The sequence below is a fragment of the Engraulis encrasicolus genome, chromosome 2 (assembly GCF_034702125.1).
Source record: "Engraulis encrasicolus isolate BLACKSEA-1 chromosome 2, IST_EnEncr_1.0, whole genome shotgun sequence".
NCBI classification, from domain to species: domain Eukaryota; kingdom Metazoa; phylum Chordata; class Actinopteri; order Clupeiformes; family Engraulidae; genus Engraulis; species Engraulis encrasicolus.
In genome coordinates this window covers 1,981,887-2,003,424 of record NC_085858.1, presented here as the reverse complement: position 1 = coordinate 2,003,424, position 21,538 = coordinate 1,981,887, and the positions used below count along the sequence as shown (strand labels likewise).

The 21,538-nt window shown below is 42.6% G+C and overlaps 1 protein-coding gene across 2 annotated transcripts; it reads right to left on the bottom strand.

The window, feature by feature from the left end:
- Window positions 1-6,309: 6,309 nt before the first annotated feature.
- Window positions 6,310-14,044, bottom strand: LOC134459905 (pancreatic secretory granule membrane major glycoprotein GP2-like). Of its 2 annotated transcripts, none has more exons than XM_063212418.1 (9): window positions 13,973-14,044; window positions 12,785-12,856; window positions 12,052-12,164; window positions 11,522-11,613; window positions 9,231-9,360; window positions 8,475-8,550; window positions 7,730-7,787; window positions 7,452-7,531; window positions 6,310-6,399 (listed from the first exon to the last, which is right to left on the bottom strand). In XM_063212418.1, exons 2-8 carry the CDS (start codon window positions 12,825-12,827, stop codon window positions 7,483-7,485), a joined length of 561 nt encoding a protein of 186 aa, XP_063068488.1. In that variant the 5' UTR covers window positions 12,828-12,856; window positions 13,973-14,044; the 3' UTR covers window positions 6,310-6,399; window positions 7,452-7,482. The 2 variants fall into 2 exon arrangements, with proteins under 2 accessions (XP_063068488.1, XP_063068481.1); XM_063212411.1 differs by having other exon boundaries at window positions 7,734-7,787.
- Window positions 14,045-21,538: the final 7,494 nt, after the last annotated feature.

Here is a 21,538-nt window from a genome sequence, read left to right as displayed (position 1 = left end):
ACCTCAGGCAGAGACCAGCGGCCACCTAGGGGAGCCCCCTGCCAGGGCTGGTTGTGAGTAGTAAGGGCGCTGCGGCAGCTGGGACACTATGACGCCTTGGCAGCTAGGAGTTCGCAAGGATGAAGATCTGGGTCTTCAGCTGCTTCTTGAAGGAGTCGACGGAGCTGGCTGATCGGATCTCGATGGGGAGGGCGTTCCATGTCTTGGGCTCATAGCAGGCAAACGCGGCGTCGCCGATCTTCTTCTGCGGGGGGGTGGGGGTCCTTAGCAGCTTGGCATCAGTGGACCTGAGAGCTCGAGCAGGGGCATAAAAAGAGAGCATGTCTGAGATATAACTAGGGGCAAGTCCATTTAATGCTTTAAATACTGTGAGCAGAATCTTAAAGTCGATTCTGTGTGAGACAGGTAACCAGTGCATGTCTGCCAAGACAGGAGAGATGTGCTCTCTCATTCTGGTTCTTGTTAGGATTCTTGCCGCAGAATTTTGAATGAGTTGCAATTTGTCAATTATTTTTTTTGGGAGACCAGAGAAGAGAGCATTGCAGTAGTCTATCCTACTGGTGACAAAGGCATGAATAAGTTTCTCAGCGTCTTGTCGGGGGGCAAAGCCGCGCACTTTGTTGACATTTCTAAGATGGAAAAAAGCAGATTTTGTTATCTTGTTGATGTGAGGCTCAAAGCTCAAATCCGAGTAATTGTCCTCTCCACATTGAGGATTGAACATATATCCTTCATGTTCCAAGCTCAGCCATTTAACCACTACTCCATGATGACCCAAGCCACAAATTTGACATATAAACCATATTTACCAAGTTAACACTGTTCAGTTTGAGTCAACATCCCTTTTAATGATTCGTCTCAGAGTACTCCTTGTTAAGCATTTGTCAGACAGTGATTAAATCATAGTCAAGCCTCTTAATCATTAGCTACAACTCTTGTGCCCTGACCCAAGAGTGAAAACATTCCTCGTCAAGCAGAACGGAAGCCCTGTGGTGTAATGGTATACACAACTGACTGCAATGGTGTGAGTCATGGGTTCGTATCCCAGGTGGGCAGAACTGGGCACACAGAGATAGAAACTTGTGCCAGCATATCTCCAGTGGGCAGTACTGGGCACACTCAGTGAGAGACTTGCAAGACTGGCAAGCAGAACTGGGAACACTGAAAGAGAGACTTAAACTGGCAAGCAGAACTGGACACTTTGAACGAGAGACTTGAACTCGCATATCTCTGGTGGGCAGAACTGGGCACACTGAAAGAGAGACTTGAACTGGCAAGCAGAACTGGGCACACTGAAAGAGAAACTTGAACTGGCAAGCATAACTGGGCACACTGAGTGGCAAAGAGCCACCATCTGAGTGGCAAAGAACAGTAGCAGTCTTCATCCCCAAGGAAATGAACTCCAAGGACAGCCAGTTCCGTAGCATTGCCCTACTAAACGTGGAAGGGAAAATCTTCTTCTCAGTTCTAGCCAGAAGAATGAGCCGCTACCTGCTTGAGAATGGCTATATTGATACCAACTGTCAGAAAGCAGGTGTGCCAGGATTCCCTGGATGCGTAGAGCATTCCACAATGATCTGGGACCAGATTCAGAAGACAAAGAGGGAAAAGACTGACCTGCACGTCATCTGGATTGACCTTGCCAACGCGTATGGATCAGTCCCGCACCAACTGATCAACTACGCCATGGACTTCTTTCGCATGCCCACCTGTATCAAGACCCTGGTAGCGGAGTATTTCAACAACCTGCAGATGTGCTTCTCCATACAAGACTTCACTACTGGGTGGCAACGGCTTGAAGTCGTAATCGCAATGGGATGTGCGATTTCTCCGATACTATTTGTAGCAGCATTTGAGATCATTCTCATCGGTGCAAGACAAATGGTCGGAGGGATCAAACTGCCAAATGGTCAGAGGCTTCCCCCACTAAGGAGCTATATGGACGACGTCACCTCCCTCCTTCAGACAGCAGCATGTACAGCAAGACTGCTGAAGAGGATGGATGAGCTGATGTCATGGGCCCGAATGAAGATCAAGCCCTCTAAGTCTCGCAGCCTGTCACTTAGGAAAGGAGTCAGGAACGACTGCACCACCTTTCTTGTCGGAGGGGAAAAGATACCACTTCTTGCCGAGAAACCGATAAGAAGCCTGGGGAGGCAGTACACCGTGGAACTATCTGATAAACAAATGGGGAGGACCGTCATGAAACAGCTATGTGACGGCCTGGCAAGGATCGACCAAAGCCAACTCGCTGGGAAGTACAAGGTTTGGTGCTACCAGTTTACACTCTACCAGAGGGTAATGTGGCCCCTGAAAATGAGCGAGATCCCCTCATCAACCGTGACTAAGATGGATGGGAAAGCCAACTCATTCATACGAAAGTGGTTGGGGTTGCCACGTTGCCTATCTGAAGCTGGCCTCTTCGGAAGAAATGTGCTGCAACTACCACTGAAGTCACTACAGTTGGGCTACATGCAAGAGAAGGCGAAGTTGGTCCTTGAGCTTCGGGAGTCCACAGACGAGTCAGTCAGGAAGGCTAACGCCAGGGTCCTGTATATTAATCATACTGGCCCTCATTTACCAAAGCAACGTATGATGAAAATACAGAGTACATTCTTTTCTACGACCAGTTGGCATTTATCAAATCTCATCGTTAAGCGCAGGAAAGATGAAATCCGTACGACTACTCTCAGACGGTGTACGCCGAGATGACTGCGGTCACCAACTTGAGCAGCAGTTGTAGCGCAACAACTCATTATCATAAATATGTGGCCTACATAATTACCTCCGCCAAGGAGGTTATGTGATCGCCTGAGTCCGTGTGTTCGTGTGTGTGTTATCTGCACCTTGTATGTTCGCTGCCATTTCACAGCCTGCCACAGGGTGGCCGGGTGAGCACTGAGCACCAGCGAATATTCCACACGAGTTTGCCTGTGCCATTCTCAGCAAATTAAGGAACAGGGAGGGACTCTCTTGTTTGCCTTAGGTTGACAATGCTGTCAAATAAATTGCCTTTGGCAAAAGTCGCAATATTGTTGCGAGATGGAAAATGACCCCGCAAAACATTTAGGTTCACAATGCTGTCTAATTAATTAGGATACCGTTGGCAAAAAATGACTGTAAGTTCACAATGCTAGTCAAATTCATTACACCCCCTTCGCTACTGTGTCCAAAATGCTGGTCAAATTCATTACATCCCCTTCGCTACACTTCAAGTTATTTGCGAGATGGACAGGGACCAGACGCCCGACAGCATGCATGATGCCCGAGCACCGGCGAATATTCCACGCGGATGTGCCTGCGCCATTCTCAGCAATAATGAACAGTTAGGGACTCCCTGCGCCATAGGCTACTCTCTCCTTTGCCGCCAGTTCTAATACCCGACTGCAATTCACCTAAAAATTGCTCATCAGCAGCCAGCCTAGGCTACACCCTCGTTGTTGAAGTTAACAAACAATCCTGTCAAATTAATTACCGATTAATTAATTACCAAAAGTTCACAATGCTGTTGCGAGATGGACAGTCACCCCCCGCAGATTGGGTTGACAATGCTGTCGAATTAATTAGGCTACCATTGCCAAAACATGGAATATGTGTGTTAGTTCACAATGCTGGTTAAATTCATGACACCCCCTTCGCTACATTTAAAGTGAACCCCAAATTCTATCTCAAATATAACCTTCATTACTTTCAGTATATTGTATAGGCCTACACAATCACAGGTGAACTAAACAGACCAATTAATCAAGGACATGGTAGCCTAATTGTAAAAAAGACCTATAGCCTAATTTGGTTACAACTTGACTTAAATTCACTAAACACAGTAATTAGCCTATATGTAGCCTATAAACCTGTGTCTAAAAACAAACTGAACTTCCTTGGCGGAGGTCTGCACACTGTGGGTGCATTTCAGTTAACCCCAAATTCTATATAAATAAGGTTTATAAATATAACCTTCATTACTTTCAGTATATTGTATAGGCCTACACAATCACAGGTGAACTAAACAGACCAATTAATCAAGGACATGGTAGCCTAATTGTAAAAAAGACCTATATATAATTTGGTTACAACTTGACTTAAATTCACTAAACACAGTAATTAGCCTATATGTAGCCTATAAACCTGTGTCTAAAAACAAACTGAACTTCCTTGGCGGAGGTCTGCACACTCTGGGTGCATTTCTAGTTACAAAATGTTTTTACATCGTCTATTTTGGCTATAAGCCAACTTCTACCTGTTTGAATTGGTGCACCCTTCCTGGGAGCGCTGCGTTAATTTGGCATACTAGGTCAACAACTGCAAGAGACTTCTAATTTGTAATTTGACGTGATGTGTTAATAATTGTGCAATAGGCCTATCAGACGCGTATTCATCCCATCATGCTTCTCCCATCCAGTGTGCCCCATCATCAATGCTTCACCCATCACTGGGGTCCCTCACACCGGGTTCACCAATCCTGGGGGTCCCTCACATGGAATTAAGGCTTACACACAATGGGTATGCTTCCAATGGCCTCACAGTAGCCATCCCACTTCTGACACCACTTGTAGCGAAGGGGAGTAGAGCTGCTCAGCTGGGACTTGAACCCAGACCTTCTGGGGTAGTAAACTGGGGCTGTGACTGCTACACCAAAGAGCCAGGCTCATTGGTGTGACAGTCAGAACACACCCACAACCCTAGTGATGGTCACATGGAATTACAGCTCACACACAATGTGTATGCTTCCAACGGCCTCATGGTAGACATCCCACTTCTGACACCATTTGTAGCGAAGGGGAGTAGAGTTGCCCAGCCTGGGGACAATGATACTCTATGGGGTAGGGTTATTTTCCACTGTAGTGTAACATAATGTAATGTAATGTAATGTATTGGAAGTGGGGTAATGTCAATAAGTGTACTGGACATGTTCCAACTGCTGCAATGATTTGCTACAGTTTCCTGATTTCAAAGAAAGTAAAGAAAACGCTGAATACTCCATGCTCCATGTTTTATTTTGAAGTAACGTTTTGTCCGTCTGGCCTTCTCCAAACTTACCAAACAACCAACATTCAATGAGAAGACACTAAAGGGCTTGAAGCCCTTAGGAGACTGTGCAAACAATATTGCTCAGGTGCTCATCTGTACCGGGTGAAGCTGAAGTCCAAAAAAAAGTGACGGCAAAAGCAGAGGCACTCTTGAGATTTGAGAAAAAATATTTTAAAAGCCTTAGATTTAACATGGCAATTCTATTTTAAAAAACATGGGCCCAACATGCAATGTCTCTTTATATTCACCCCGATTAGTGAACAGCTGCCCCCCTAGAGTATACTCATGAACGGCGTGATGTTTTCCATGTGTGTTACACCCTTTTGTGGGGGAAAACAGCCAATGCACGTCAATTGGTGTTGTTGGGGTTTAATAAACGAGAGAAAAAGACCTGTACTAGCGTTGCGCAACATGCCGAAAACGTGTTGTGTTGCTGGCTGTTCAAATAATATTGTCAAACAGCCGTGACTGAAGCATGTACTGTGCTCATTTAGGGTAGCAGATAGCATGTAAGTTGATGAGAGATTCAGTTTGTTTTCACCCATAAAGGGGCGTAACGCACATTTAGGTGCAAAGTACCTGGATGGCCGTTCATGAGTATAGGCATGAACGGCCATCCGGGTACTTTGCTCCTAAATGTGCGTTACGCCCCTTTATGGGTGAAAACAAACCGAATGTCTCATTGACTTACATGCTACATCGGCTAGCCTAAATGAACACTTTCCATGCTTCAGCCACGGCTGTTTGGCTATATTATTTGAACAGCCGGCAACACAACACGTTTTCGGCATGTTGCGCGTGAACAACGCTTGTCTACAGGTCCTCATCTTTCGTTTATTAAACCCCAACACCACCAATTGACTTGCATTGCCTGTTTTCCCCCACAAATGGGCGTAACGCACATGGAAAACGTCACGCCGTTCATGAGTATAGACCTCATTAATTGGTTGATCACCCTTAATGCTTAATGCTCTGAGCACAAGGGTCACTCATTGGCTAATTAGTCCTCATTAGGGGTGACATAGGGTATTTACATCATATTTACACATGACAGCTTGAAATTATAACATCAGTTCCATTAAAAGATTATACAATAATGCAATGTGTGTATGTGTGTCTTCATGTCTCTCCTGGCCTCCTAACCACAGCAGTGTGTGTGTGTGTGTGTGTGTGTGTGTGTGTGTGTGTGTGTGTGTGTGTGTGTGTGTGTGTGTGTGTGTGTGTGTGTGTGTGTGTGTGTGTTCATGTCTCTCCTTCCCTCCTGACCACAGTAGTGTGTGTGCGTGTTCATGTCTCTCCTGGCCTCCTGACCACTGCTGTGACCTGTAGACCAGACGCCTGTAGCCCTCTTGCTGTCAGCACGGCCTCAAGCTGGGGGCGGACCAACACAGAGAAACAGCCATTCACAGGGGTGCATTATATAACCATACAGACCATAAAGAGCCAATAACAAGACCTAATTAGTATAGCCTACTGTACAAACAAAACACACAGTGTAAAGGGCCAATCAGGAAGCAGGACTGTAGATGAACAACCAATCACAGGACAGATTAGATGTAGACTATTGATTCTTTAGAGATGAACAGATGAACGTTTTTGATGGAATTTGTTGGTGGCGAGGACGAACAAATGATAGATAAAGCCATGCAAATCCAACATGCACTTTCTCAGACTTAGTAGTGGAGCTTGCAAAACTGCACGGAACCACAAGGTTTCTGGGGAGAGTCAGGCTAGGACTATGGGGGAACAGTATGCCCATCATGGGGATGTTACCATAGAGACTGTTGGAGCTATAATCTTTTCTTTTGAGTAATGCCAAAGTTAATGGTTAATTCTGTTTATTGGTTTTATGATTATTTTGCTAGATTAATTATTATTATTTTTATAATGTGGTATTTTTAATAATAAATGATAATTCTAGTTATTTGTTTAGTTAATTTATTTTGCTTTATAGATTTAGTCATTTTCTTTGATTTATTTACTAATATAATTTGAACACTTGGGGGTAGTAGTGGGCACAAGTACACCTGTATATAGGTAGGAAGTAGGTGGTGATCTGTGTAGGCACCTGGGTGATGGGCATATGTTTTTTTTACCAGTGCAACAGAGGCCATGTCAGTGTGTTCAACTGGAATAAAAAACAAACCAGCCTCAAGAAATCTGCCTGGAAATTGGACTTTGTCTTGCCTGCGCACATTACCTGCCCATGGTGCCTTAAGTATTCCGTTTGATTTGCTTTATTTAAGTTTAATTTGATTTTGTTACAGTGTGCAATAGTCACTTATGGAAATAAATCTCTCTCTCTCTCTCTCTCTCTCTCTCTCTCTCTCTCTCTCTCTCTCTCTCTCTCTCTCTCTCTCTCTCTCTCACACACACACATACACACACATACACGGCACTCAGAGAGTAATATGTTGGCTTACCCGTTTGAACACCTCCTCTTGAACGGCAGTTTCATTTAGCCCCAAAGCTGATGCCTTCAGAAGCAACCCCACAACGCTGCCTGTGGATAACAGCAGTAATAATTATAATAACAAAAACATCAACAACAAACAACAACAATAATAATAATGATAATAAGCTCTCAACGATGTGAATTACTCTCTCGCTATTTCTTTCTCACACACACACAAACGTACGCATGCATGCATGCACGCACGCACACACACACACACACACACACACACACACACACACACACTTACTTGCAGTTGTTGGAGCAGGTGTTTGTGTTGGTAGAGTTCCTCTTGAGCTGAGATCTGTGGGAAGGTGAGGAGTTATTTCATGCATTCATATACAAATAATACAGGAGTTGCTTCATGCATTGATACACAGGAGTTACTTCATGCTTTCATATACGAAAGTTACTTCATGCTTTCATATACAGGAGTTACTTCATGCATTCATATACAAATAATACAGGGCTTACGTCATGCAATCATATACAAATAATACAGGAGTTACTTCATGCATTCATATACAAATAATACAGGGCTTACGTCATGCAATCATATACAAATAATACAGGAGTTGCTTCATGCATTCATATACAATAGTTACTTTATGCATTCATATAGTAACTTCATGCATTCATATGAGTAGTCAACATATAAACTGTTAAACCCAGGCAAAATTATTGTTTTGAGGGAAATATGTGTTCATGTAAAATTTGACCCTTGCTGCAAATCTCAAAAAAGTTGGGACATGTTGTAATAGTTGGATAATTCTAGTCACGCACCCTCCAGGTTACACAGAAGATTAATAATTCAGCTTGATTTAGTCAGTCTGAAAGATAGGCCAATGGAGTGCAGTAGTACCTAGGCTATGGTCTTCTTTCTCATGTGGAGCGTTAAAAACTTTGTTCATCTATATGAGTAGTTACTTCATGCATTCATGTAGCTACTTCATGCATTCATATGAGTAGCTGCTTCAGGACACAGCTCTACCTGCACAATATGCCAAATCACAATGGGTGGGATGCACAAGCTGGTAGACAGTGTATCCTCCAGGACACGCCTTCACCTGGTTGGATGGAGGAGGGAAGTGACAATCATCATCATCATCATCATCATCATCATCATCATCATCATCATCATCATCATCATCATCATCATCATCGTCATCAATACATAACTATCATTACATCATCATAATCATAACCATTGAAATACAGTAACTATAATCATCATCATCATCACATCATCACAATTAAAATCATTACAAACATCATCATCATCATCTTCATCAAAGTCATCATCATCATCAGTATCATGCTCCTCCTCCTCCCTACCACTGCCATCATCATCATCATCATCATCATCATCATCATCATCATCATGATCATCGTGACCTCCATCACCATCATTATCATCATCATCATCATCATCATGAACCAGTCTCTCGTGTATCCCCTTGTCTTTACCTGAAGGGCATGGATACCTCATGTTTCCCCTTGGCTTTACCTGAAGGGCATGGGTACCTAGTGTATCCCCTTGGCTTTACCTGAAGGGCATGGGTACCTCGTGTATCCCCTTGGCTTTACCTGAAGGGCATGGGTACCTCGTGTATCCCCTTGGCTTTACCTGAAGGGCATGGGAACCTTGTGTATACCCTTGGCTTTACCTGAAGGGCATGGGTACCTCATGTATCCCCTTGTCTTTACCTGAATGGCATGTGTACCTCGTGTATCCCCTTGACTTTACCTGAATGGAGTGGGAGAAGTCGCAACAGCCCCCAACCCAGTGGCCGCACACCTGCCTGCTCACTACGCCCTCTGCTGGTGTGGGGTGCGCACCGTTCAGCCAAAGGGGTGCGTGCGTGCTGCAGCGGTACCTGTTGAGGGAAGCTGCATCAGGAAGGCAAAAAAAATCTTAAATGATGCTTGTCATCCCAACCATGAACTGTTTCAGATATTCAAGTTCGTCAGAGGACGCGCTCAACTTCTTGGAAAAAATCAATGACTTTGGGTGCACGATAAAAGGTGTGAACTTAAACAAGAAAAATCCGCACTCACAAGCTATGTCTCATTATTTATTTATATATTACCACCATGTCCACAAGCAAACGCGTTTCGGCTCTCAAGCCTTCATCAGTGCGTGGTACAATGACATGTAGCTTGTTCTGTTTGACATATTATCATCTGGTAACTGGTATAGAATCTTAGGTCAGTTGGCATATTTTTCTGAACTTTTTTGATTAATATATCAAAAGGTTACTGTTAATTGGAATTCAAAGTGTAATATAGGGGGAAACAAGGTCAAGCTTCCCCGGAAGTCCAAACGGTATAGATTCTTGAAAGGTCGCACTACCAGACTACTAGTTTCTTTCACCAAGCAATTAGATTGCTGAACTCATGCTGAAGACAACAGGAACTTTCTTTGCACTTTTCCACCTCCCCTCTCTCTCTCTTTTTAAAAAAAATCTTTTTGAGGAGACAAAGACACAATATTTTTTAGTCTTTATAGGATTCAAACCTATAATAAGAGGTAATAAACAAATCTTGAATCTTGAATCTTGAATCTTGAATCTTGTTGGTTAGTCAGTTAGTTGGCCACCTCTGTTGAATATATAGTCATATATTTAACAGAGGTTGCCAAAGTAAAACTAGAAGCAAAATGATGGTGTAAGTAGTACAACACTAGCACATGATATTAGCGGCTGCACCAGTTATTCCATTGTACCTAATGAGGTGACTTGACATTGTTACTGACATAAATCTAAAAACAAACCCCCCAATATTTACCCAACCAGCGTAGAATCAGGCAGATAATAGCTGTAGACCCGTTACTGAGGTAGATACAGTAGACTGTGTCACTGAAAAACACTGAAAACCTGAAAAGAACCCCCCACAAACTTCCAACCAGTTCAGAGCCACCTGATGGTAAGACAATTGCACAGGTGAGGTTACCTATGTTGGAGAGAAACTGTTTCTTTTTGTTTACTTTTACTTTTGCTTTTGCCATCTCTGCTGTTTAATTCATCTACAGGCGCGAAAAACACTCTAAAAATCATACACACACTCTTTGGCAAACACACACACACGCACGCACGCACGCACACACACACACACACACACACACACACGCACACACACACACACACACACACACACACACACACACACACACACACACACACACACACACACACACACACACACACACACACACACACACACACACACAGTACTGGGAAGTCAGGTGACAAGTGGTGTGCCTGACAAGTAGCAGAGTCTACCTGACCTGTGGCTACCTGACCAGTGGACTAGCCTGCCTGGTGAGTGGCCTGCATGATAAGTGGAATAGCCTAACATGTGGCCTGCCTAACATGTGGAATAGCCTGCCTGATGTATGGAATAGCGGCCGACGAGGTGTCCCGATATCAAGGGAAATAATGGACGAGGCGGAGCGTTCTAACAGCCTGACGGCGCAACCGAAGGGCTGTTCGCTTCGCCAAGTGGCAAGTGACAAGTGGATTAGCCTGACAAGTGGCTTACCTGACAAGTGGAATAGCCTGACAAGTGGCTACCTGACAAGTGTCTTACCTGACAAGTGTCTTACCTGACAAGTGTCTTACCTGACAAGTGGCTTACCTGACAAGTGGAATAGCCTGCCTGATAAGTGGCCTGCCCGTGCAGGCAGGTAACTAGTAGCCTACCTGACCAGTGTCCTACCTGACAAGTGGCCAACCCAAAGGGAAATTAAGTACCTTAATCTCTTCTGGGATTAATAAAGTTTACTCTACTGCACTCTCTGCCTGACCAGTGGTGACCTACCAGTGACCTACCTAACAAGTGGAATAGCCTGCCTGACAAGTGGTATAGCCTACCTAACAAGTGGAATAGCCTGCCTGATAAGTGGCCTGCCTGACAAGTGGAATAGCCTGTCTGACGAATGGCATATCTGACCAGTGGCGTACCTGACAAGTGATGTACCTGGGAAGTCAGATGACCACTAGCCTACCTGACCAGTGGCGTACCTGGCAAGTGGCCTACCTGGGCACACAAGAGTTGGGCATCAGGACGCTGGCGTTCCCGTCCACCAGCAGGTACCATCCCTGCAGCACGATGTCCTGGTCACAGCGCGCCTGAGAAGGTAAAGAAATATTCAACACAACATCATGGTCACAGTGCACTTGAGAAGGTACAGAGATACTCAACGCGACATCATGGTCACAGCGCACTTGAAGAGGTAAAGAAATACTCAACAGCCATTTCAGCAGTACATCTGAGAAGGAAATGATTACTCAACACCACGTCCCAGTCAGAGCGCACCTTAGGACGTAAAGCGTGGGGGACCTTTTTCATTTGAGGGGCCACTTTTTAAATTTTTTTAATTTTTCAATTCACTTCAAAAGTCCTCCAAGGGCCATACTATGAACACAAACCAGGATTTCCCCCTGCACTTTAGGCCTAAATCTTTACAACAGAACCCACCTTCACTAGGTCCCCTGCAAATGTAGTGTTGTAATTACATCCGTAAGAGTACTTCTATTTCTACTTTCTACCTCTCTACCTCTACACACCTGAGATTGGTCTGTGTTGGAGGTGGACCTCCAGGGGTCGTTCAGCTCTGTGTAGTCCACGCATGGGTCACTCTGCTGGGCCGACACATGTTCCCAGCCAGGGCCCTGGAGCACTACAGAGGGGTGGGAGGGTGGGTGCACACACACACGTGCATATACACATGTGCACACACACACACAGTTGTCAGGTCCAGACACGCGCGCACACACACACACACACACACACACACACACACACACACACACACACACACACACACACACACACACACACACACACACACACACACACACACACACACACACGATTTGACGAGTTTCAAAAATTTCAACAACTAAACAATCACATTTCACAAAAAAGGCTCCCTCTCAATGTAGCAAAAAGAAACAATTTTGACACAGTCGTCAATGAACCAGTTCACTTTCTGCAAATTAGCACATCCAATTCTCACAAAAATCTATGGGAATCAAAGCGTTTTCTGATATAAACAAGTGCATGGTTTTGATATGCGCTAAGAATGTTTTGTGCTTCATTTTGAAAGAGTGGAAATCTGTTTTGCAATTTGCGTGAGCAGCTGTTGAGTTTTTACAGTTTTGAAAAAAAGCCCTCTATTACTAGCCTAGAAATCTTGACGCCCCTAGTGGCTGCAAATTGAATGGGGTTTAGCTCGCTAGGCTACTCTATTACAGTAAAAGCAACAGAAAAAAAACCTTAATAAAAATGCATGCTTACAGTAGGCCAGCAGAGGGAGACATAATGGAATTAGGTTAACCATGGCTTTATTTTCCTCCTTATCAGATTCACCTAAGACAGACATTAAAGGATTAAAGCAAGGGGGAAAAAATCACACATCATGGCAAGCCAGGCTGGTATTTTGCGTTGGAAAGCATTTGCTCATCAGTCGATGTAAATCTATGCACCACCTCTAAAAAACAACTTAATTCTGGAATATCAACCGACTAAACAAGGGAGTTAAGATATCTATGTCAACTTTTTTGCACATAGCCTGTGTTATAAACTGTCACCAAAATTGAAATGGTCTTAATCTGTTAGGCCGATTTATGGGTCTCAGTAATGTAAATAAATCATAGATGGCATATAACACCTTTCCATTACTTTGAGCACTCAAAGCGCTTTACATTGTATGCCCCATACTCACTCATATTCACATACTGGTGGCAGTGCCACTCAGGTTATCACCCTGCCACCAGGAGCAACTTAAGTTAGGTTAAGTGTTTTGCTCAAGGACACATTGATTGGGCCAGGCAGAACAGGGCTCGAACCTACATCCTTCTGATTACCCTAACATTTCTGAATGGGCAGCATGAATTCTGGAAATAAACTACAAAAAAATATTACACATGCACCATTAAAATGAAACGCAACCAATTTTCAAGGTTCAAGGTTCACAGTTATAGGCATATCAACAGAATAAAAATACAGTTGCTGTTATGGTTGTATTTGCTGTAGCCTACAGAATATAACTTTATAACTACAGTATATAAACCATAGTTTAACTTCATCTCTAAAGAAGAGAACAGGATATGGAGTCATAACAACACTGCGTTATGTACTCAAACAGCCCCCCATAGATGCATTGAGCAAAACACACCAGGAGAAAGGTGCCCTCAGCCTATTAAGACCTAAATATCTGGCTCCAAAGCACATGAAATTATGGAATAAGCTGCACTGAAAAGGTAAAAACCCTCCTCTTGCATTAGAATATGTTCTTTCAGCTCAAATAGAACCATATTTTTTATTAAAAATCTCAAATTTCATGAGCCTGAATGCAATGTATTCACAGTATCCAGCATCAATGGGTTAAGACTTGGTCATTACCATTTTGGTGAAAATACTGTTATAACAGAGACTTGCTGTATACTGTGTAATATGCTGTAATATGTTGATCTGTAGGCCTACCTTAAATCCGCTGTGAAACCTCTGCACTGTTGCGGGATGTAGAGATTGGTAGTAGGCTCGAAGCCTGTAAGGCAAGGCAGCGAAAGACAGCACAATGTGCCTTAAAATAAGGAAATCTTTAAATTAAACAATGTCAAGCCAGCAAATGGCACGTTTTGGCTCAAACGCAAAAATAAAATTATCTTGGCTCTGGGGCTTTGAAAGATAAAGTTTCAGTTTTATATTCCACTTTGTGCACTGTAAAAAAAAATAGTTGAGACTATTTAAAAAAACAGGGCAACCTTCTGCATTTAGAATTTTAGGTTTAGCCAACAATGTTTCCATGATAATCTCAATTATGAATACACCGTCATATTTATTGAGAATTCTTAATTCAATCAATTTTCATTTCCTCATTCTACCAACACAAATTCGTCTTTCTACTGAACAGTCGGCACGTTCTGGCAACGATGTTCCCATGATAATCTCAATTATGAATACACCGTCATATTTATTGAGAATTCTTAATTCAATCAATTTTCATTTCCTCATTCTACCAACACAAATTCGTCTTTCTACTGAACAGTCGGCACGTTCTGCCAACGATGTTCCCATGATAATCTCAACTATGATAACACTGTTAAGTTTATTAAGAATTCTTAATTACACAGTAAATTGTGTAGTGTTAAAATAACACTTAAATAGTTAAAATTAACACTGTTCTAGTGTCTATTTGGTCCTGCTCCAGATCAGTGTTAAACACTGGTGTTAGATTTATAGTGTTAAGCTAACACTATAAAGAGTAAAGCAGTTTCGGGGAGCACCCTACTAACATTTTTTTTAGTTCTAAGCAGGTTCCTGGAACATATGTGTTTTGGTCCTGCCCACTATCTCTCACCATAGTTGAGGTACCCTGATCATGGTAATTAAGCACCTCCCATCCTCCACCATGACTGAAACACCCTGCGCCTGGCATCAGTTTGCCACACTGCTCTCTTAAGATAATGTTTAAAGTTGCTGAAAACATGTAAAATGTCTATATTTTATATATCAGTCTATACTGTACTGCACCACAATGTGAGAGAAATTTCAGCTGAGCATGTATGAACACAATCTAGTGGGGATTAATACCAAATGTTTTCGTTAATGAAGTTTAAAATATAACCATACCATCTACTTCAAGTGCACAATGGAGCAAGCAATGTAACATGTGCTGTTACTGACTAGCTCACAAAGCAAGGCACAAGCTGTAGCTAACAAATGCCATAAGCCAAAAGCGCCTTTTAGCTTGCTTGCAAAGCAGGTAAACAAGCGCTATGCTGTGCCATGCTGACCAGCCAGCAGGCAGGCAGGCAGGCAAATATTTAAAGCACTGTGACAGTCCAGGTTTATATACAGGCTCAAGAGTACCATGTGACCAGATTGATTAGGAGTTTTTCAGGTGCAAGAAATTGAGTCATGATATACCAGCCCTAAGTAATTAGGTTTGGCCAGGCGCTGATGGACAGATAGGTTGTGAGGGGCCTGCTTGTTACCGGCAAAGATGTAACAAGTTCTCAAGTTATTTCTTTCACTCACCACATCTTTTTTGTGATGTTGTGTGCACAGCCAAACCTTAGATCAACCCAACCAAGTTGAGTTAAATGAATGAAATGGAATAATAAAAAAAAGATTGTGTACATGATTAAATCTGGAGGAAATACTGTTACTAATATGTAGACGTATATGATTTAATCGGGTACTAGGGTATACAATGGCGCAGACAAACTCCATCACCTCGAGGAGGCGGGGGCTCTCTGGAGTACTTCTAACTCCACACAATTTAACAACTTCATTTGTCACTGACACTGGAGAGCATCTCACTCCATTTGTGTTGAATTNCTCCAATAGTGTCAATAAGCCTTAACACTGCAAAATTAACACTGGCAAATTTACTGTGTAGCATACACAGCCTCACAGACGCACGCTACTATTCAGCCTACTAACAGCTGAACAGTAACAAAAAAACACAGACTATGATAGCAGAAACTTTGAGTCCTTAATGTTACCATTACCAGTAAATGACATGGCTACTCCAGGTGGATTGGCAGTGTGGCATTGGACTAATGCGGTCAGCTTCACAGTAAATTTGCCAGTGTTAATTTCATTAAGGTAAACATTTTGTATTAGTCCCCACTAGATTGTGTTCATACATGCTCAGCTGAAATTTCTCTCACATTGTGGTGCAGTACAGCATAGACTGATATGTAAAATATAGACATTTTACATGTTTTCAGCAACTGCAAACATTATCTTAAGAGAGCCATGTGGCACACTGATGCCAGGCGCAGGGTGTTTCAGTCATGGTGGAGGATGGGAGGTGCTTAATTACTCTTTAGTAGGAAACCCTGTGTCGTGGCCAAGAAGCGCATGCGCTGAATAAACAGTTGTGGCAATTAAGTATTTTCAATTTGCAATATTCACTATTTTATGTTCACATATCACTGAGATGCAACCTATCGGTTTGATGTGGATTTTTCTGTTGGTTAATAATAATTCATATTTCCTGTCCATTCAATTGTGAACATGTAATTACTTGAACAATGCGTAATTCTATTTTTTACGGTGTAGGCTATAACATATTTATAATAAGGAAGTGTTTATATTAAACAACATCAAAGAAAACATATAGGCCTAAGAGATTTAAGAACAAAAGAACAGCAACAAAATACACAGCAGGCTGCATAAAACATAATAGAATAGAAATGGAAATAGAAAATAATGTCACCAAATAGAACATTTATATTTAATGCTGGCAAATACATACATTGTTACCAATCACAGCAAAACAAATAAATAAGCAAATTATGAATTGTTTTGCTCCTCACCTTTAATGGCCGTGAGCAGTTCCATGGAGGATCTGCAAACCAGACTAACTTTTTGTTCTGGTTGCGCAATTGCGCTTACTACTATGTTTTTTTAGGTGCACCAACACAAAATGTGCAAAACTGTCAGACTGCATTGCTTTAGTTTCAAGTTACCACCCCCCATTAAAAGACATTAGCTGTACAACCCTTACCTGCATGAGAGAAGTACTGTATTGTATACAGCTAACCATTGAGTGCATGAGAGAGGTATTGTAGACTGTTCCTCTGCCCACACAAACAAAAAAGCGCTACACTTTCTCTGTCATAAATAACACCAACACCTGCCAACTGATTGGCTGTATGTTGGTTACTGTGTGTGTGTGTGTGTGTGTGTGTGTGTGTGTGTGTGTGTGTGTGTGTGTGTGCGTGTGCGTGTGCGTGTGTGTGTGTGTGTGTGCATGTGTGTGTGTGTGTGTGTGTGTGTGTGTGTGTGTGTGTGTGTGGGTGTGGGTGTGGGTGGGTGTGTGTGGGTGTGTGTGTGTGCGTGTGCGTGTGTGTGCCTATGTGTGTGTGTGCATATGTGTGTGTGTGCCAGGTTTAGAATTTCACACAAATAACTTCCTTCTTGCTGGTATGTTGTAACCAGAGAAAACACAGGTAGCTATCTGAAGTTTTATTTGTGCAATGTAGTACGATTTAATTACGAGGATGCTTTTGTCCAGGTGTGTGGCTAGGGGGTAAGAACCAAGTTGTGGGCCAAGTGATAGTTGCTTCACAGACATGCATGGCATCCCAACAAATACTGCACATTTTCCTTCCCAAGTGTAACAGAATAAACAGACATTACATTACATTACACTGCACATAGCTGACACTTTTTAAATAATCAAAGTAAGCGACTTATGGTTGTTTACAGGGTATTGGTTACAGTCCCTGGAGCAGTAATGGGTTAGATTCCTTGATCAAGGGCACCTCAGCTATGGAGTGCGGGAGGGAGTGGAAGGGTGGGATTTGAACCAGCAACCATCTGATCTAAAGCCCATCATTTTATTGTGCTTGCCTCCACCTGTTTTATTGTTTAGTCACCACCTGCAACAGGCACTCAAATGACAGCCAGCATTGAAAAGTGGATGCACAGTACCACAATTGCAAAATAAGTGTGTGTGATTCACAATGTTAGCCATGCCTGGACCAGAGTGATCAGAGAACTTTGGGATTCCCTACACTTTCCTTCAAGAACTGTTAGGTTCCATATACTGCACTACAAAGGTAAAGATCAGTAACTGAAAACTGAATGCTTATTCCGGGATTGTAATGTTTGTAAACCCGGCTAGATTAGATATAGTGCATGCTTCATACACAATCAGACATCTTTACATAGCGTCACTTTCGCACAGGATTGGTATTACCCAGTGTACCTAGGGTAATTTCTAGTGGTGTCAATAATTATCGATCCGGCGATGCAATGCAATGCGGGGCATGGACGAGGCAATTCAATGCGGCAAGTTCCAGAGTTGATGCAGCAAATTTTTAAAGTTTCAATTACTTCCGTGGATATTTCGGGAGCAAATTAATGTTAAATTAAATTAAAGCACTTCAAAGCCTTGAAAACTGCAAGACTGATACAGAAAACAGGCAATAAATTGTTGCGCAGTAGGCTATCTGACTACTTGTATTGCCTCATCACGACTGATGAAACATTTTCTTTGCTTTCAGTAGAAATGTAAAGCATTTCAATGCATTGTAGAATTGAATCGGACCGAATTGAATCGAAGAGAATCGAATCGCTACCTCCCGAATCGTAATCGAATCGAATCGTGAGGGCAGTGACAATGCACACCACTAGTAATTTCTCCAGACCGTTTCACATGAGTGAAAACGTTCATGGCATTAGGCCAACATCATAAATTCATATTCATGACACTTCCTTCATTCTTGCGGCTTTTGTAGTTAGAGTGTTTTGGCCTTATCAACATGACGCACACTTATGCATGCATGCACTCAAGCATGCACAAACACAGACACACACGCATGCACGCAGAATCACACACATTCAAAAAGAACATGTGGGACATTGTTAAACCATATAGTGTTTAATAACAAAGCAAAGAGATCATGGAGTGTGATACAAGTGAGTTTGTACTTTATTCCCGCAATTGGGGAAACATACGTACTACATTAACTATTCATGTCAGTTGCAGAATAATCACTCCACACATGCTTGCACACACACACACACACACACACACACACACACACACACACACACACACACACACACACACACACACACACACACACACACACACACACACACACACACACACACACACACACACACACACACACACACACACACACACACACACACACACACCTGCATAGACTTCTTGGTGTCGCCTTGATTAACCTGAGTAGGTGAAATCTCTACTCTCATGGCTTGCCCATCCAAGCACTGAGATGTAGACGGAAAGATTAGCACAGTAAAAAAAACTAGGGTGTCAAAAGTGTAGAGTAAAGGTATTAGGGATGGTACAAACCGCACCGAAAACCGAAACCGTACAATTCACACACCATACCGAACCGTGAAATGCAGTCCGTGGCAAACCGCAATTCATGTACTGCCCAGAAAAATATGTAAAGCAGAGAGTCTAGGAGTATCTTATCCAGTGTCTCTGACTAAAACATTAGACCAATAATAAGACCAATCAGAGGATGACACAATTAAAATCACACCATTTTCACATTATAGGCCTATACAAACCATATGTAGGATATTATGATTCTATTAGCCACTTGAAAGAGGGCATTTGGGCTGCTCAGACAGCGCACATCAGCTGACAACATCTGATTCAACTTGCGCATCATCACTTTATAATTGCAGTTATATAAATATGGTTTAATATTCCCAGTGCACCATTCATCATGAACTAAACGTGACCTTGATACCGTGATATGAACCGAACCGTGAATTTTGTGAACCGTTCCATGCCTAAAAGGTATATAACTCCAGATAGAGTAGCATTGCCAACAGTACAACAGGTAGCCAAAGCTCTGTCAAAAATTAACACATGCCATGTTGATTGCATATCAACCATTAGTGAATCCAGACGTTTCTCAAACCTATTTGAACACTGAAATTATATTATATGATACGATATGATATGATATTATATTATATTATAGTATATCATATTACATTATATTACTATGTTATATTATGTCAATATTGCACTGTGCACTAACACTTGGTGTTCAGATGAGCTACAGTGTGCAAATTTGACATATACACATGGAAATGCATTTGCGCACAGACTGTAATGTTTAAATGCGGGTTGCACACATCCTTCGAGCGTTTGCACTCTCTGCACACATCTAAGTGTGGGATCTCGAGAAAGATCACATGCAGAATGCCGCAAAGATCCTGTCATGTATGTCCTGTCCTGCTGTGTGTCTTGTGTGCAATGCATAGGGTACGTGTGGCAATGTAACTGGTATGACAGGGTGAACTCCCCACCTCTGGGTAAATCCCTGTCTGTTGGTTTTCAGCTTCGGTCAGGGTGATTCAACAAAACAAAACATAAATGTATTTTAAAAGTTAAAAGTTTAAAGTTCAAATTTCAAATTTGAAGTTTTTTTTTAAAATATATTTTTTTGGTGTACAAGAGGTAGACAGGAAGCGAATGGGGAGAGAGACAGGGAGGGGGCGGTGAATCGAACCCGAGTCAGGCAAGTGCCCCACGGGATGGCCACGGCAGGGCCTGAAGTATTTGTTTCTTGTAAATATTTCCTGCACATTTTAAGTTTTCAAATGAGCAAAAACACACTAAATGTTACAGGGCTATGAGTGCCTCCATCTAAGAAGATGGTTCACAGGTCCTGAAGTCTTAGGACCTCCGCACATTGGCTCCGACAGCACTGCAGAGCACTTTCGCTTATGACACAATTCCGACCACCGCACATGATTCCCCACAGCAGAGCATGGATAGTCAATGGGTGGCTGCGAAAAAATGGAACTCGTCCCTAATCGCCAACCGATGTCCATTGGTGCCGGTTTGTGGGGCTGTATTGAAAACAATGGAATTGAACTTTGGTGGAGCAGTGCTCCGCACTTTGTCGGAGCCGATGACCAGTGGCCCTTTGCCTACTGCACTTAATATGAATTCAGGTACCTGCTCATCTCCATTTTCAGCTTTGTTTGGGAGAGACTTCCAGCATTGTGTGCCAAAATCAATATGCATTTAAGCAAATGGCACCTTTTTTTGTCTCAAATGCATAAATAAAATGCTCATGGGATGGGAAATGCCCGTGGGATTATGAAGGATTAAGTTTCAGTCGTACACTCCAAAGTCAGTTACCGTGACAGCACATGCCACTGCATGGCTTAGGCAATAGGGCTGGCCTGCAGGTAATAGGCCTACCTGATGAGGAAATAAAGCTGTGATGGCTATGCCAAGATGAAAACAACTTTTGAGGCAGCCATCATTACTCTAGCATGAGGAAGACTGACAGGTTTACTGTGTGTGTGTGCTTGTGTGTGTTTGTGTATACCTACGTGAGTGCCAGCCAACATTTGGGGTGGTTTAGTCTCTGTGTGTGTGTGTGTCTGTGTGTCTGTGTGTGCGCGCATGCACGCACGCGTACATTTGTGTGTTTATGAACATGTTTTCATCTTTACATGGATGTTTGGACACCTATTTTTTTTAACTAAACTTGGATAAATGACCCAGTGAAGCATTCC

Bases quoted from the DNA above. Each gene is read 5' to 3' on its own strand.
- LOC134459905 (XM_063212411.1), bottom strand. From the start codon at position 12,827: ATGGTTAACCTAATTCCATTATGTCTCCCTCTGCTGGCCTACT. The intron at 9,361-11,521 runs GTAGGCCACTTG...TTCCCTCAACAG, and splicing joins CCCAACTCTTGTGTGCCCAG to GTACCGCTGCAGCACGCACG. The intron at 7,788-8,474 runs GTAGAGCTGTGT...ACCTTCCCACAG, and splicing joins TGATTTGGCATATTGTGCAG to ATCTCAGCTCAAGAGGAACT.